This window comes from Rattus norvegicus, chromosome 2 (genome assembly GCF_036323735.1).
Source record: "Rattus norvegicus strain BN/NHsdMcwi chromosome 2, GRCr8, whole genome shotgun sequence".
Taxonomy (NCBI): domain Eukaryota; kingdom Metazoa; phylum Chordata; class Mammalia; order Rodentia; family Muridae; genus Rattus; species Rattus norvegicus.
In genome coordinates, this window is record NC_086020.1 from 228599182 (window position 1) to 228616795 (window position 17614).

At 37.0% G+C, this 17614-nt stretch overlaps 1 protein-coding gene across 3 annotated transcripts in view; it reads left to right on the forward strand.

Annotated features, from left to right (window-relative positions):
• The window catches only part of Emcn (endomucin), a 79926-nt gene that overhangs the window by 34737 nt on the left and 27575 nt on the right, over nucleotides 1-17614 (forward strand). For 2 of the 3 annotated variants that reach the window (XM_063281669.1, NM_001004228.1), the window contains exons 3-4: nucleotides 2009-2080; nucleotides 9363-9473. In XM_063281669.1, coding sequence (XP_063137739.1) covers nucleotides 2009-2080; nucleotides 9363-9473 — 183 coding nt within the window. Of the gene's footprint in view, nucleotides 1-2008; nucleotides 2081-9362; nucleotides 9474-12979; nucleotides 13001-17614 lie in introns of all 3 variants that reach the window. The other variant, XM_063281668.1, reaches the window with a different exon arrangement.

Below are 17614 nucleotides of genomic sequence, written 5' to 3' on the forward strand. Positions count from 1 at the left end.
TTTTGGGGGTTGAATTCAGGTCAGCAGGTTGGCTTTACCTGAGCTAATTCTCTGACTCCGCTAACTTTTGGTAAAATAAATAAATGAAGGTTGGCAGTGCAGTGCTGTTAATGAGATAAGTCAGCTAAAAGAACAAAAAGTTTTCAGAACAAATACTAAAATCTCAAGTAGTAAATAGGCATTAAATTTCAGGTATAGTCAGAGGTATTTCCAGTGAGATATTTCTGATGAGGCTCTGCTATGGTGACATTTAAGTTCACGTCCTATATGTACAAAGTAAGTATATAAAATTGTAAAGAACAGCTTTTTAAACGATTTATTTATTTTATGTAAGTGACTATGCTGTTGCTCTCTTCAGACACACCAGAAGAACGCCATTACAGACGGTCGTAAATCACCATGTGGTTGCTGGGAATTGAACTCAGGACCTCTGGAAGAGCAGTCAGTGCTCTTAACTACTGAGCCAGCTCTCCAGCCCCAAGAATAGATTTTAAAACAGAACAACTTTAAACTTGTATGGATAGATGGAACTTCAATAAGACTGTAATCTTTCTTCATAGACTCTCTCCTTTTCTCTGTCATCTTCTTATCTCTATGTTTAAGTTTAAAATGAACAATCTGTGGAAAGTGTTATAAATACGAGTTCACTAAACAAACAATGGTAGTTATGAAACATTCTTATCTATATATGCATATATAGTATTCACTTATGTTTATGCCAACGTCAGTCTGTTTCTCTGAACAATTCTCGAAGCACCTGTTTACAAACATGAAATTATTAAAAATTCCCATTAGTTGCCATTAGTTCCCCACAATAATGATGTGCATTTATTCTTCAGAATTTTAGTGCATTTGGCACATAAAGAGAAATTCACCATACCACATGTCAAGTGCTACACATATTTGAAAGTGGTTATTGATAAGTTAGCTACAATCCACAAAAGTATTACTCTTCTCATCACAATATTCTTCTCACTACAAGCATACATGTGTACACGTGTGTATGCACACATAGACAGGCAGACAGATTCTCTCTCTCTCTCTCTCTCTCTCTCTCTCTCTCTCTCTCTCTGACTGACTTTTTCTCTCCTTCTCTCTCTCTCATATGCACATACACAAATGCCTTGTAAGGCTTGAGACTTAGCAGAACAGGGCTTCCTGCAACATTTTGTGGGCAATTTTTCTAGCAACTTCACACTCTGAACAATTTCAAGAACAATTCCTGGCCTTTAATAAATAGTCTTTTAAATTAAAAACTGGAAAGAGCATGAAAGTCAGTGAAGGTCGGCAGCGTGACCTACGCCGTCAACACGGCTCACGGTGGTTATTTTTCGGTAACCTTTGCTTCTTTCTCACCGCGCTTCCCCATGCCCTTTCGTACTCAGGGATCAGGTCCCGTGTTTATTGTGGAACACATTACAGTCATGCTTCACATATGCATGTCATACTAGGAAGAAACCATTTGGGCCTCTGAATTTTATGTAATAGGAACTCAAAGCCCATCTAATGAATGAACAGATTAATTACAGAAGTTTTCAAGTTTCTCCATGTCTGGTTTATATAGAGTTTTCGTTACTATGAATGACTAAGTTAAGGGAATAAAATATAACTCTAAAATAGAAATTATATTTCATGATTCTATTTGACTGAATCCCCTTCCCCAAAGCATGGAAAACCAAAGTGATCCTTAAATCACTAAAATTTAGGTTTTTTTAAATACTTTTTTGCATCTTTTTCGCATGATACCAACATAATGATCTGCAGTACAAACTTGCCGTTTGATCATTCATATGAAAAGTGTATGTGTGTATGCATGCGTATATGTGCTTAAATCACTTTTAATAATTCATGAACACATTCTTCTTTAGATAAAACAAGCTGGAAAACAGTAAAGGGTCCCTTAGTAATCTGCAGATTGATTGCAGGCCATTTATCACCTTGATTTTCTTCCATTCCTTGGTGATGATATTTATGGTTAATAATAATATTATCTATCTCATCAAACTAGGAACGACCAACAGTGCAACACCCAAAACACCTTTGATGCCAGCACTTGATTCACCGACAACACCAAAACATGGTGAGTATTGATCTGTTTTTGTTGTTATTGCTAAATTTATATATTTGAGTGTATGCGTGTGTATGTCTGTGTATCTGTGTGTGTCTCTGTGTCTAATAAGGTATTTTCTATAAACAGCATAGTGTCATCTGAATACAGAGAAAGGCCTAGGTCTTCATTTCTGAACTCGGTGCCTTTAATCTACTTAGACTTATCGTCTGCCACTTCTCTTCGGTAGAACTGCTGGAATGATGTTGAACAGCAGTAAGAGATGACATCACCGCTTTCTTCCTAACTACAAGAAAAAGCTATCCGATCTCCATTTAGTGTGATATTAGACCCTCTTTACTAGTTTTCAAAGATGATTTTATCATGCAGGAATTTTTAAATTTCAAAACCTGTGTTTTCTCGATATATTGAGGTTGTCATGTTATCCCTTCAGTGATGAACATGACAGGTAACAGGCTGATGTATGTTGAACTAACCTTGCTCCGTCGGTGAAAAATCTTCACTTTTACATGAGGCCAGTCTCGTTTGTATTATTTTGCTAAGACGTTTCATAAGAGATATAATATAAGCTTGTAGATTTCCTGTGACCGTTGTCTTCTTTTAATATCACTTTAATGTTAGCCTCATTAGATGGCATTAGAATATATTCCCTTCTCTGCAAATTTTGCTTGAAATATTTTCTGATTTCATCATTTTACAAAGGCAAGGTGCTATTTAAAGAAATGCACTATTAAATTAGGCTTCTCTTATCTGTCTTCCTTTTCATGAGAAGAAAATAGTCTACTCAAAGTCTTATGAAGAACGCCCAATGCCAACATTTTGGACAAGTAGGAGTTGAGTCCCTCCATGTAAAGCAAAGTGATAAGTAGGTGAGGAAAGATAGACCTACATACATTTTTTCCTCTTTTACCACCAAGTTTAGTGGAAAGTACTTGAGATTTGAGACTTCTGTAAAGGGCCTAGCACAAGCAGAGTTTTATGAATAACAGTGGCACTTAAAAAGACTCATATTCACAGTAAAAGACAAAAGGAAATCATTTCATCCATCACCACTTCATACTCAATTTCTATGAACTTCAGTTACCACTGGGGGCAGCTCAGATGCTCCAAAATCTTCCAAGGTTAGCCCTTAAGCAAGTGTTGCTAATGACTCTGAAATATGCAAGATCTCTCATAAAATATAGAAAGTCGAAATACAAAGGGGAAAACTCTTAATATCTGCTGTCCAAAATTATCATGGAAAAAGCTTGAAGCAATATAGGAATTTCTAAGAAAGAACAGGGGGGTTTGTTACTCCTTATATTTATTTATTGCACTGTCTGTGTATGAGTATTTTGCCTGCACAAATGTCTGTGTGCTATATATGCACCACATGCCACAGAAGCTAGAAGACTGTAACAGATGGCCTGGCCCGGAGTTATAAATGGTTGCGAGCCACCACATGGGTACTAGGAATCGAACCTGGACCTGTGTAAGAACAGCCACTGCCCTTAACTGCTTAGCCATCTTTTCAGTCTGGTAGAAGGAATGTTCAAGTTTTATTTCTGAACCACTTTAATGATACTAAACTACTATAATTTATTTGATGCCTGAAAATGTTATTATACACAGGGCCACTTCAAACAGAACTGGAGTGGCCCTTTATTTAAAATAAAGTGATATTTTATTCCTGCTCCAGATCAACCCCAAATTCCTGCAAAATTCTATTTTGGTAAATCAAGTCAGAAAAAAGGAACCTGGTGAGCCAATCACCCAGCTAACAATGGTCTAAGGGGCAATGTGCTCGAGTCTCCAACCACAGCTTGAATTAAGTCCTTTTGTATTCTTCAAGAGGGAAAAAGAACCTTTGCTGGGTGTGTAACTCTAAAGGCTCCTATTTTGTCCAGGAGCACATAAATTTTTTGCTCATTTTTCTCCTCTTAAAAGTTCAAAGCCAGGGTCTGGAGAGATTTCTCAGTGGTTAAGAGTATGCACAGCTCTTGTAGAGGGCCTGGGTTTATTTCCTGGCATCCACAATGGGCAGTTTACAACAGCCGCATCTGTGGTACCTCCTCTCTCTCTCTCTCTCTCTCTCTCTCTCTCTCTCTCTCTCTCTCTCTCTCTCTCTCTCTCTGTGTGTGTGTGTGTGTGTGTGTGTGTGTGTCTCCCTCTGACTCTGTCTCTGTGGGTGTGTTTCTCTGTCTCACTGTCTCTCTCTGTCTCTGTCTCTCTCTGTCTCTCTCTGTCTCTGTCTCTCTGTTTCTCTCTTTCTCTGTTTCTGTCTCTCTCTCTCTCGCATGCGTGCACGCGCATGTGCACACACACACACACACACACACACACACACACACACACTCAAACAAGTATTTTTTTTTAATGTCTGAATGCCCCTTGGCTGTTATTCTCTTCTCCAGGATCCTTGGGACCCCTGTAGCTTGGTTTCAGTGTCTTGAGTTCTTGTTCCTAGGAATGAATCCTGGAGGAATCAAGTTTCAGTTTGACCTATATTTTTTTCACATATAGTGTCCCCAGCTAGCACAATATGTAAATTAATTGACAAATACACTACTTTTCATCCCAAATAAGAAGCCAAAGGAGACTTCTAGAAGCTTCTGCTGCCTGTTTCTGCCGATGCTTAGAAATATCTTCCTAGGACATTTAGTGTAGACCTCAGGACAACCCACGATCTCAGCACGAGCTCATCACCATTATCCCAGAAGGCATTGAGGGGAGCCAGACATTAATTAATTAATTAATTAAGCTGTCTTTGACAGCTATCACTTTTTTAAAGACATAAGAAACAAATTTAATTTCTTTATGTTTGTTTATATTTGCTTTGTGTTCTACAAGATTTGTTTTATGGAATCTCGGAAACCTCTTATAGAATCTTTATGACTGCATAACACATGTAGGCCTTTTAATTTTTGGAGTTTACTTTGGTTTGTGATATCAGATAGATGTCCAGTTTCATTTTTAGATTATGGGAATCTAATTTCTTGCAACCTTTATTGAAGAGATTATTCTTTCTCCTCTGTGACCTCTAGCTGTCATGTCAACTTTTATTTGTTTTTATTTTCTGGTTCTCCTTTTTGTTTGTTTGTTCACTGTTATGTATGTGATTTATGCCACTACCATGAAATTTTGATTACTATTGCTTTGTAATGTGGTCTAAAATCAGGGAGTATGAAGTTTTCTATTTTTTATTCTTTCTCAAATTTGCTTTGGTTTACTAGATATTTTCTGTATACAAAGCAGGATATCATCCTTTCTATGCAATTAAAAATAATAAACCTTTCCCCTTAAGCCAATCGCATAGTAAATTACTTTTATAATCACACGATAAATTACTAATATAATCAATGCCTTATTCATTGTTTCTCACAACAAATTCAATTTCTAAAATGTATAAAATTAATTTCATATCGAAAATTCCCAAATAATGGAATTAACTTTGCACTTGTATTGTGCTCAGCACTAAGCAATGGCTGACTATAAGGAGACAGGTAAAGTCAGTTCCCTTTAATGTTGATCTAGTACTGATATGACTTCCTCAAGTATGCTCCATAGTAAATTCACTTATTCCAAAACCTATACAGATAAAAATGATTTCTTCTTGTCCCTTGCATATGCTACCCACACCAAGACCTGAGATTTCAAGTGACATGGACTTGAAAACCATAGGTTTTAGTAGTAAAAGTAGGAATACCTTGAGATATTTGTTCTCCTATAAATTAAAATGCAATCCAAAAGCCAAAAAAGTACCCCTTTACCTCACTAAGAAGGGTTCTTACCATAAAGCAGTAAACAGGATGCTGGTAAAAAAAATTTTCCAATTATAGACATTATAGTGAGAAATCACATAAACAGTTCTTAAAATAATTAACCCTTAAACAATGATAAGGTCTAGCAAACTCATCGCTAGATAGATATCCAGGGGAAGTATATGACTCTACAATAATTATCATAGACGCTAAGATTACAAGATGAGTACCAAGGACTAAAAAGAATAGGACTGGGGGAGAATTAGACAAAAGTTTTTTGAGGTAAGAATAAAAATTACAGATCTGCTATTCAGGTGTACCATATGGAGTACCAGAAATAAAAATAGATTGTCATTTAAAAAAAACAAGAAAGATTTTAAAAGCTTCTAATCATAAAGAAATGACAGTATTTGAGGAATATGTTTACTTTGATCTCAACATTACACAATAAAGATATATATCAAAAAAGCACATGATCCCTCTAAAATGTACAATCTTTATGATTTAGATTGTACAGAAATTTAATTAAAACATTAAATTGTGCTTATTGAATTTAATCCATATAGCATCCTCTGAACTTAATTAAAATATTAAATCTTGTTTATTAAACTTAATGTATAGAGCATGCTCTGAAGCGGCAACACAAGTTACGTTCAGTCCAAGGGGTCACACACCGTAATCTGAAGAAAGCAGAAAAATTGAATGAATGCAATATGTAAGTCTAAAGGCCTCCTTTGTGACAGACTTCCTTTCCCTCTGGAGTATCCAGTACTCACTAGCTGGAGCCTTGAACATACTCTCTGTGAACCAAAAGATCCCATCAGGGTATTTGTGTGACAATGATTGTGTGTTAATAATCATCCACCATGCATGTGTAGATCTTTCTTTCCTCAGGTCAGAATTCAGAGCATATATGCATGTAGCACCATAAATGCCAAACCTTTACATCTGTGCTTGTCTTCCACTCCACACCCTCATTCTGTTCCCTCCCGATCTACTACATACATTTTAAATTACATCATCTTCACAGCATCCAAGTCTCCCTCTAGTCCCCGTCTCTGCACACCAGCCCTGGACTAAGTGTGGGGTTTTGGTCTGCTTTCCTCCATACATCCCATATTAAACAGGCAATTCTCAAAGTCACATCTTGAGTGCCGCAGCCCTGGGTCTTCTATCATTTCACTCTTGCCTTTAGCTTCTGACCTAGAAACCCAGATACCTCTTGGCTGTGCATCATGTCCTTGAACACAAATAACTGATAAGACATAATCTTACTTGTCAACTTCTGCTTCTCTTCCTGTGCTTTGGGTCCAAACCAGAAGATCATTACCTGGAACACTGTTTTGAAGTGATTCACTCACAGTTTTCTTGCAATAAGTTTAAGAATTTCAAGTCCTCCATTAAATCGTTTGGTTTAAAGTTCCCTTTTGAACAGAGTGTAAGGTAAAGTTCGTTTCAGTCTCCCATTTAAATATATCTGGTTTCCCAGAATCTTTTATTGTTCTTTATTCAATGAGTACTTTTCGGTTGCTTTGTTGAGAATCATTTGGTTGTAGATGTGGCAAATCGTCTTGATCTCTGTTCTGTTCCTATCTGGTCTATGTGTTTGTTTTTATGCCAATACCCTGTAGTGTGACTACCCTAGCTTTATAGTGTATTTTGAAGTCAGATGTCTCAGATTATTTCTTCTGCTATAATTTACTTTTGCTCTTCATAGTCTCTTTCACTGCCATAGGAGTTTTTAGTAAATTTTTGTAACTTTATAAAAATTATGTCACAGGTATTTTTATGAGCAGTCATTAACTGTAGTTTGCTTTAGGTAAAATGGACAGTTTGCTGATAGTCTCCCAATTCAGGAACTTCAAAGGACTTTTCATTTTGTATGTATGTTGTGCATTTTTAAACCTTAGCAGTATTTTCAACTTTTATTATTCATTAGTTAGGCATATTCCTAGATACCTCATTGTTTGGAGTAATTATTCCCTTTTTCTATGTCAATCAGCTTCCTTTTTATTGGATATTTTTATTTACGTTTCTTTTTCATTTTTGGATAGTCTGTTGCTTTTATTTTATTATTTTCTATGATTTTTTTATTAAATATTTGGTACTGGTGGTCTAGGTGTGATAATGATCTCAAAGCATTATCATCTGTCCAGTCAGTGCTACAAGTGGAGGTTACATGGGGGCAAGACAGCACCCTCGCTTGCGCTATTGGGAGACCTCACGCAGGAAGGTTTTAACGTTCCATTTTAGATCATCTGAGGAGTTCTTTACCCAGTGGTTTTTGAAGAGGAACTTCTCTTAGGATGTTTCCCAAGTACATATTGAGAAGTTAGTGGGTAATAAATAGCCGCTTGTACCTTCCAATCTCATGTGCTGCATCTGTCCTTGGGGCTGGGGGTGGACATCCTTCCTGTTTCTGAGGTATCAAAAACACCAGTGTGTTCTTCTGCAGAAAGGTCCAGCCCTAGTTTCTCAAGTATTTTCCTCACATTTACACTTTATGATGCCTCTGAGTATAAACTCTATATTTTTTTTCTCATACGGGATTAACTATGTTTACATTTGAATTTCAGCTTTGTTTGCATATTAAATCCTGAAGTGTTTCTACCTGAGGATGTATTTATTTACTGAGAACCCTTCTAAACTATTGTTTCTCCCACACAAATACCTCAGTACCACTAGTGGTTTACTTTATAGATTCTTCCTTATTGTCATAATTTTAAGACTTTTTGTACTGGAGGGCATCAGAAATCTCTTCTCCACCCCATTCTGCAATAAGAATTCTCAAAACTGCTTTCCTGACTAGTTCCAGCTAATTTCATATCTAAGTAGCACAAATTGTACACTGACAATTATGAATTTCCTTTACTAGCCCAATGTCCCCATACTGAACTTTGAAAACACTGAAAAGTACTGGTCATTTCTAAAATAATTGTATAGATAGATGTTGTTTCAAATCAACATATTCCAGTATTGTTTTGTGAAAATCTTGACTCGCCTTTGCTGTTAATTTTTTTAAATCCTGAGTAAATATAAGCTTTAATAGATTCTATGGTTCTCCTGGTCTTCCCCCTTCTCTGGTTTGCCTGTGTGCATGAAATTCACTCTTAGGAAGCCTGAGGACTATAGTGTCTTCTTTAGCTGCTGCCACTTCTGTGTCTTCCTCTTCCCAGTAGTGATTCTCTGTTTTGTTTTGTTTTGTTTTTCAATCAGTAGATTACAGACATGACTCTCATCACATGAAAGTTATGTAGCTAGACAAATTATTGAGTCTCACAATACGACAATTTTCATTGATTATCATGTTATTAATAGTATTACAGATGGAAGCAGTCATAGCAAACACACAAGGAATTCTAATGTCATTCCACTTTCTTGAGTGATCACATCATTCTAGTGGTGACTATTTGAGTGCTGGATTTCTGAATCTTGGCCAAAAATATTTTCAGGAATGAATCTTGAAGTTGTGAATGGATGTAGGCACAAGTGTTAATGTAACTAGCTAGTGATCTATATATCCCTAATAGATGCTTTTTTCCCCCACATAATAGAAACAACAACTCGTGGTGTCATAAAGAATGAAGTTTCCACTATAAAAACAACAGTGGCAAATCCTACCATTTCGAATGCTGTTTCAACACTCTCAAGTCCCCAGAACAAGAGTAAGTATGGGTGATTGCTGTTGCTCTGCTGTGCTAATCTGTTGGGTAGGACTTGCTGCAGAATGTTTTCCAGCCTTGTTACAAAAGATCACTTCTCTGCCTTCACATCCTTCTACTCATCATCAAATAAGGCAACGATCTGGCAACCTTGACTGGATTCTTAACGTGCTGTCTATCCACAACCACAAGGCAAAGACAAATAAAGATAAAGTTGAGTAGTCGTTTTCTAAACCATTTGTTTACAAGAGACAGTCAGTCAGCCAAACTCACAACTCTGATAAAACTAAAACATTCTTTCAAAGAGCAACCTACTGAAATTATTCATAAAGACATAACCTGAAAAGATTTAACGTTGAAAGAATTTAAAAAGGAAACTGGAACTGTTCACAACTCCCACATTAATTTATGAAAATAAATTATATTAGTTTTCCCAAGCTCAGGAAAGATTGAAAAATTTAATGTTTCCTCTTTAAAATCTAAAACATAGTTTCTGCTAAACACTATAACCAGAGTCTCTAAACAGTATATAAGTGGATGAATGAAAGATTGATAAATATATAAAGAGCATTATTCAGGTGTAAAGGAAAAGGTAATATTTTTATTGGCATATGGAACAATCATGTGTATAGGAAGTAAAACTCACAATGAAATTATAATGGTCATAAGGTAATTTTAACACAAAATGCAAGATGTTAAAAATCTTACTTTACATATTAGTAATGCCAATACAAAGAATTTTTTTAAAATTCCATTTAAAATGATATCAAATGGTACAATACATTTAGGGATAATTTCAATGAGACAAATGCAGTATCTATCCACTAAAAACAGCCACTACTCTATTAGATCAATATCTAAGTAACTGGATATTACATATTCTTGGCTTGGAAGACAGTATTTGAAGAGTTCTTCCTAAATTGATAAACAACCCTTTATATTTCAGAAGAGTCTTTAGAGCATGACAGAATTATTTTTAAGAAATTCATATATATACAAAACTAGTATGGAAATGAGGATATAGACTAATCAAAATTGCTTTGACAAAAAAACAAAGTGCGTGGATTTACACAGCTAAGTTTCTAAATATATTCTACAGCTGTAATATTCAAGTTTGAACCTTGGGGCTATTTTGCTTAATGAAGGAATCCTATACAAAATATGACAGAGAATTATTCCAAGTACCCCTGTCCCTCAGATTGCTAACTGTCAGAGCCTGGTAATTCTCCTCTCACCTTAAGTTTATGGCTAATAATTCTTCAGGTCATGGCTATAAAAGGACTTGCATCTAACGCAATCCTAACATCTAAAGAAAGGCCAGCATATTTTAGAAGAAAGGAAAGATCTGATGAGGCTTGTTGTTTACCTACTCTAGAGAAGACAGAATTTAAGTAAGATATCTCTATAACTTTCAGCATTCCTTTTGAATCGCATTTATTTCTTTCATGCTCTTTCATGCTCCCAAAATTATAGAATTTAAAAACAGAAATCATCATTGATTCGTTCCTCTGAAATTGTAAAGAAATGTGGGGTTGTTTAATGGGTTTACTCGTGAACCCTCTTTTGAAAGAAAACCCGTGTGTCACCATTACTCTCATTCGTGAGTTACAGTTGGAGACTAGACGATGACATCATAGAGTTAGTGGTGGTTGAGAAAGACAGCACAGGAGGTAAATGCTAACCTGGTAATAACGAATGGATGGGTTCTTAATAATGAGACAGAAGGAGGAAAAGGAAGCAATGGTGATTCTGCAAGTTTCTCTAGAGTCAAGACACTCTCTTGGATGTTAACAGGGAGAACTAAATAGAGGGGGGAAAACACATGATGTCTGCAGAAGAGAAGCTGAGAAACAAACATAGAGGAGTTTAGGTTGACTAACAAAGGGGAGATGTGGAGGTTGCAATGAAAGAGACTTGGGAGGCATTAGAGGAGGAATCAAGCTCTTGTCTATTCAGGGCCAACAGTGAGTTCTAATGAAGAGGACAGGGTAAAGAACAGAGCATCAGCATGGTCTTGCTCACAACTTCAAAAGACATGAAGCTATGAATCTAGAAGAGGTGAGGGTGCAGACGTTCATAAAATCCGCAGCAATTTCTTGGGTGTGACCATAAAATCACAGATAACAAAAATCACCTGAATAAATAAAGAGACGAAACGGTAATATTTTATAGATGCTGAAAACCTTCTAACTTGAAATCGTCATGCATTTAATAAGTTAATATTAAATATAGATAAGACACTCAGACAACGCAATTGCAAGAAAATACTGAGAAAATGAGCAAAGTACTTAGACACGCCTCAATAAGAGAATAGAGAGAGCCAAAAATCCAAACTCATTTTGAATCATAATGAGATATGACATCATATTTTAGAATGACTTTTATTAAAATGGTGAAAAATGTTAGTGAGATACGGAAGAAAAGAAACCTTGATGGGTTGTTGGTAGAAATATAAATTAGTACAAATACTGTGGAAGACCATAAGGATGGTTTCTCAGAAAATTAAAAATAGAACTACCATATGATCTGGTAATTCTATATACATATGTATATGGAAATATATACAAATGTATATGGAAATATATATATACATATATATATATAGAGAGAGAGATAATATAGATGATATAGAGATAGAAATAGCCAAAGAAATGAGACCTGTATGTAGGGTATATATGCTTATTTCCATGTTAATTGCGACCACACTAACAATAGCCAAGATGGAGAACAACTATCAGTGCCTTTCAACAGATGACATACTAAAAAAAGATGTGTTGAAATGTATATGAAATTAAAGAGTATTAAGACTTTATGAAGATAAAAAAACATACCAATGTGACAGTGTGGAAGAACTTGAAGGTCATCAAACTAACTGAAATAGGCCTAGGTGAGAAATACAAATGTTTTATGACATTGCCTATGTGTGGACTCTCATGAGGTTTCACACCTCTGATCTTGGAAGTACAGGCCTGAAACCCTAGCAACATAGGAAGCTGAGGCGAGAGGAAGTCCAGTTCTAAGTCACAGGGCTGCATAGTGTATTTAAGGTCAGCCTGAGAAACTTAGCAAGACTCTGTCTCAATTTGTTTTTAAAGATGCACACGCAGAAGCAAAGGAAGAATAGTTACAGGAAACTGAAGGGGAGAGCAGTTTGGGGTAGGTATGACAATGTTCTGGTTAGATAGCAAGATTCAGTTCTAGGGATCAATCCAACGACATTTTATCACTGTTAAAAATAATAGAATATCTGACTGGAAATGGATAACAGACTATTATTATGAATTGTCATCACAGAACAACTGGTAAATGTGTGATAAAAACTTTCTATACTGTACACACACACACACACACACACACACACACATACAGAATTGGAAGGCACATGTTGCTTACAAGTGTGTGGTGTTAGGCTTTTTTAGATACTGTATTTTGTTGTTTGGTTTGGTTTGCTTTTTACTTAGGGTTTTTTTTTGCTTTTTTTGTTTTTGTTTTTGTTTTTTGTTTTCCAGGTTTCTTTATTATGATGACAGGTACGTGACCAAAACAATTTAAGGGAAGATGGTGTTTTCGCTCAGTGTCCCAAGGGCCAATCCACAGACACTTGGTTCTGTGTACTTGGGCAGAACATAGCACTGGAAGTATGGGTGGGGGAAGGAGTCCTCATCCCATAGCAGAGATAGAATGAAATCGGAGTTGCCGTGACCTCAGTACCAACTTACTTTAGTGAGGCTCTGATGCCAATCATTTCCCAAAATAGTGTCAGATGGTCACCTAGTGTTTAATGTCAAAGCTTGCAAGGAATAGTTCACATTCAGAGTATACATGTTCAGAGCATAGCCCTCTGCCCCTGAGTCCCAAGGGCAAAATGACTTAAGTCCATCTCCAATATACTTTGCTAATTGACACAAACTAGAGTGGCCTGGGAAAATGGAGTTTCAGTTGAGGAATTATCTCCATCAAACCGGTCTGTGGACATCTCTATGAGCATTTTTTTCTGATTGTTATGGAGGGCCCAGAGCTCTGTGGGCAGTACCATCCCTGAAAAGGTGAGTCTGGGAAGTTTCAGGAAGGTAGGAGAGCAAGCTGAGGGAAGCAAGTCAGTTAGCACCTCAGTTCTGCTTCAGTTCTCCAGGTTCCTGCCTGGGGCTCTGCGACTGCCTCCGTCAGATGACCACACCCTCCAAAGCCAAAATAAGCCCTTTATTCCTTAGCTGTGTTTTATGGTAGCAACAGGAAGGGAAAACTGGGAGCACTCATTGCTCTAAAAACATATCAGTTCCTTTTACTGAACTGTTCATTAGCTTGGAGCTAGAAGTCTTAGGTCTCATATTTTTATAATGTGTGATGTTAAGTGGCCTTGTTCATAGAACAAAAGGTACTTCAAGTCAGAAAACACTCACTGCACTCCAAGACAAAATATGCATAAAATGTAATCGTCTCAATGAACGCAAACAGAACTGTCACAAAATCCAACACTACTTCATGAAAGAAACTCTCAATGAAGTGGGTAAAAGGAAATTCCATCAACACCATGGATGTAGAAAAGAGAGATGCATGTGGCTGACTTCAGACTTAAGGAGAAAAAGGTTCCGCCTTCAGTCAAAACCCAGGAATTAAGCAAGGATGCCAGTCCCACTACTTAAACAGAGCGCTCAGAGTCCAGAGCAACTGGACAAAGAGAGGAAGAAGAGAGATGCAAATAGGGAAGAGAAAGGGAAACCAGCTCTGACCTGAGAGGATGGGGTCTGTCTGTTAAATAATCCTAAACAAAAAAGAACAGACTGAAACGAATGCCAGGGTTAAGAGATGAGTTTAGCAGATGTAGAGGCCACATCATCAACAAATAAAATCAATTATGATTTTTGTTTTGCACTGATGACTAATGACCTCTGGAGGAAATTAAGAAAACAAAATAATGTTAAACATGTCCAGAATAACAAAATATATTGGAATAAACCTAATCAAGAAAATTATAACTGTTCTCGACTGCTTGTCGAGATATTTAGACTTTAGATCTGTTTAATTTCGTGGCATAATTTTTTTTATTTGCAAGCTTTTTAGAATAAGGTTTTGATGGAAGCAATGTTGAAATCTGATACTCGAGCCCACAAAGACTGCTGAAAGAAATTAACCTAATGGATATACAAGCTAATGGACACATAGAAAGCTAATACTTTTCATATGGACAAGGCCTACATAATGTATCATGGACTTGGTTTTAGAAAGGCTCAACATTTTACATAATTTGTTAAAAGATTATCCAGTATTGCATTTAAGACAAAATTCTAGTGAAATCTATAACTCCAAAATGCATGGAAAAGAAAATGGGGTTTAGATTTGATTGTCTAAGCAACCAATCTCAAGAAACTGAGGTTAAAAAAAAAAGTAAAGTAAAAAAGTAATAAAAAGAAATATGAAACTAATGGATTGAAATCAAACAACAATAAGGTAGATGAGTAAAATATAAAGTCATGATTTTGAAGGTGATATGACAGTAAGTAGATATTAGCCAAAAATAAAATGTACAAAATACCCAAGATACAGTCCACAGAATTCAAAAAGGTTAACAAACCAAAAGGTCCAAGTGAGGACGCCTCATTACACTTGGGAGGGAGAAGAAAACAATCACCTACGGGGAAAGGGGGGACCTGGATGGGAAGGGAGTAAGAAGAGAAAGAGGAGAACACGATCAGGTATTGGGGTGGGGGAGAAGACTGAAGCCCTGAGGACCAGCAGAAAGAATGGAAACTGGCAACCTCGGGAGGTAGGAGTTGTAGGTCACCCCAGAATGTGCCAGAGACCTGGGAGGTGAGAGACTTTCAGACCTCAGTGGGAGGGACCTTAGATGAAATGCCCGACAATGGAAAGAAGGAACTTGTAGAGCCCACCTCCAGCAGAAAGACAGGGCATCAAGTGAGGGATGGGGTTGCCATCACTCAGTCAAAAACTCTGACTCAGAATTGTTCCTGTCTGAAAGAACTGCAGGGACAAAAATAGAGAAGAGCCTGAGGAAAAGAAGGTCCAGTGACAGGCCCAAAGTGGGATCCAGCTCAAGGGGAGGCCCCAAGGCCTGACGCCATTATTGAGGCTATGGAGTGCTGACAAAAAGAGACCTATCATGACTGCCTTTCAGGCAGCTGAAAGAGTCAGATGCAGAAATGTGCACCCAACCAATGGACAGAAGCTGCTGACCCCTGTGGTTGAGTTCGAGAAAGGCTGAAGGAGGTTGAGGAGGAGGATGACCCTGTAGGAGAAACTACAGTTAAAATGCAGCAGAGAAGATAAATACTACAAAGAAAACCTAGGAAAGAAACAATCATTTGAAACGTTCTGGGCCCCAGTGACCCAAAGACCCAAATGCGTGTAACTGAACTGCTGGAAGAAAGACTGATAAAGGTGGGCAAAAAATACTTCCCCAATACAATGAAACAGACAGGCAGATTCAGGACGATGAACACAAAATAGAAAACGAAACAAAACAAAACAAAACAAAAAAAACAAACAAACAAAAAAACAACAAAAAACAAAAAACGGAACGAAGCCACACTAAAGATAAAGGGAAAATCTTGAAATAAGCTCTTGAAAAAAAAAAAAAAAAAGACGCATTAAGTAAAAGACCATGGGAAATGACAGCAGGGCTTCTTTGGGAACAATGCCTGCCAGAAAACAACAGAGAACCTCTTCCCTACTGAGGGGAAACTGTCACCCTCGCGTTCTGTGGAGACTTTTACAGACATGCGGAGCTGAGACATTTCATTATGAACAAAAACATTCGGCAAGAGAGAAAGAGCACCAGACAGAAGTTCAGGAAAGAGCTCTGGGAGTGACAGACTAATGTGGATACAAAAGGCGTTTACCTCACTTCGGATTCTCCCATAGAGAATGACATGTTTGAGGCAAGACATACACGTAAATAATGTGCGGAACATTATAAATGTAACAACATGAGTTCTGAGTGGAGAGATGTGACTATACTGTTGTAAGCTCAGTAACGGACAACTTGTTATCCTAAAGGAAATCTCAGTCGGGCACTGGACAGATGGCTCAGGCCTGTCTGTGTACGAACTTTCATCCCTGGCACCCGCACCAGTCAGCTCAGACCTCGGCTCCAGGGGTCTCCAGTGCCCTCCTCTGGCTCCTCGAAGCGCCGTGCGCATGTGCACATGTGCGCATGTGCACATACCCTTAAACAGACATACACGTACATATAATTGAAATGATTTTTTCATTAAATGCCAATCCAAAAGGAGTTGATAAAAGGAGGAAAAAGAATACACAGGAAATTAAATACAAATGTCCGGCTCTTTAGCTTTAAATGAAGTACTGTGGTGACAGAAATGACACCATATGACACGAAGTGGCTTACACATTTCTCTTATTAAAAAAAAAAAAGTAAGTCTTATATTGAACTAAAATATGCCCCAACTACATTCAGAATTTTTTTTAAAAAAAATAAACTTTAAATATAAATAGAGAGTTTAAAAATGGGAGATGTCCCCACATTGCAGGAGTTGGGTTAACGTCAGATAAAAAAAGTTTAGAAGAAATAACTTGAGGCTTAAATAGAGTCATTTAAGTTAAGTCAGCACACGAAACGTCTCACCAGCACTTTATGAAAAGGTCTAGACTTTGAGACATTTTTGATGACAGGCCGCTTACACGAGAACGTTCGTGATACATGTCAGTCCTAGGCTCCAGTAAACAGCTAGATAATGTGTGTACATCTCTCGTTAGAACAAAGATTACCTAACCCGCTGTGCCCTTTGCTAGCTCACAAAACAGAATCGCCTTTCATTTATAATGGTTCAGAGTTTAAATGGTCATTCCCCAACTAAAGAAGAAATTTCTTTTGTTGTGAAATAAAATCTGACATTTGAAATTTCAGGCATTCTATTTAAAAACAGAAAGTGTGTGTTAGGGGAAAGGGAGTTTATTATTTGGAGTGTTGAAATGTAAACTACTTAAACCTGAAGAAAGTTGAGGAAGCATGCCAAACATTTTCAATAAAACAAAATTAACTGCAAAACTACCTACAAAAAATAGAAATCCTTGGAATGAAAACCAGAAAATATGAATGAATGGATATCCTAACCTTGAAAACTTACCATTAGTTAATTAATGTTCAGGAAAGTTTTAACAGTTGC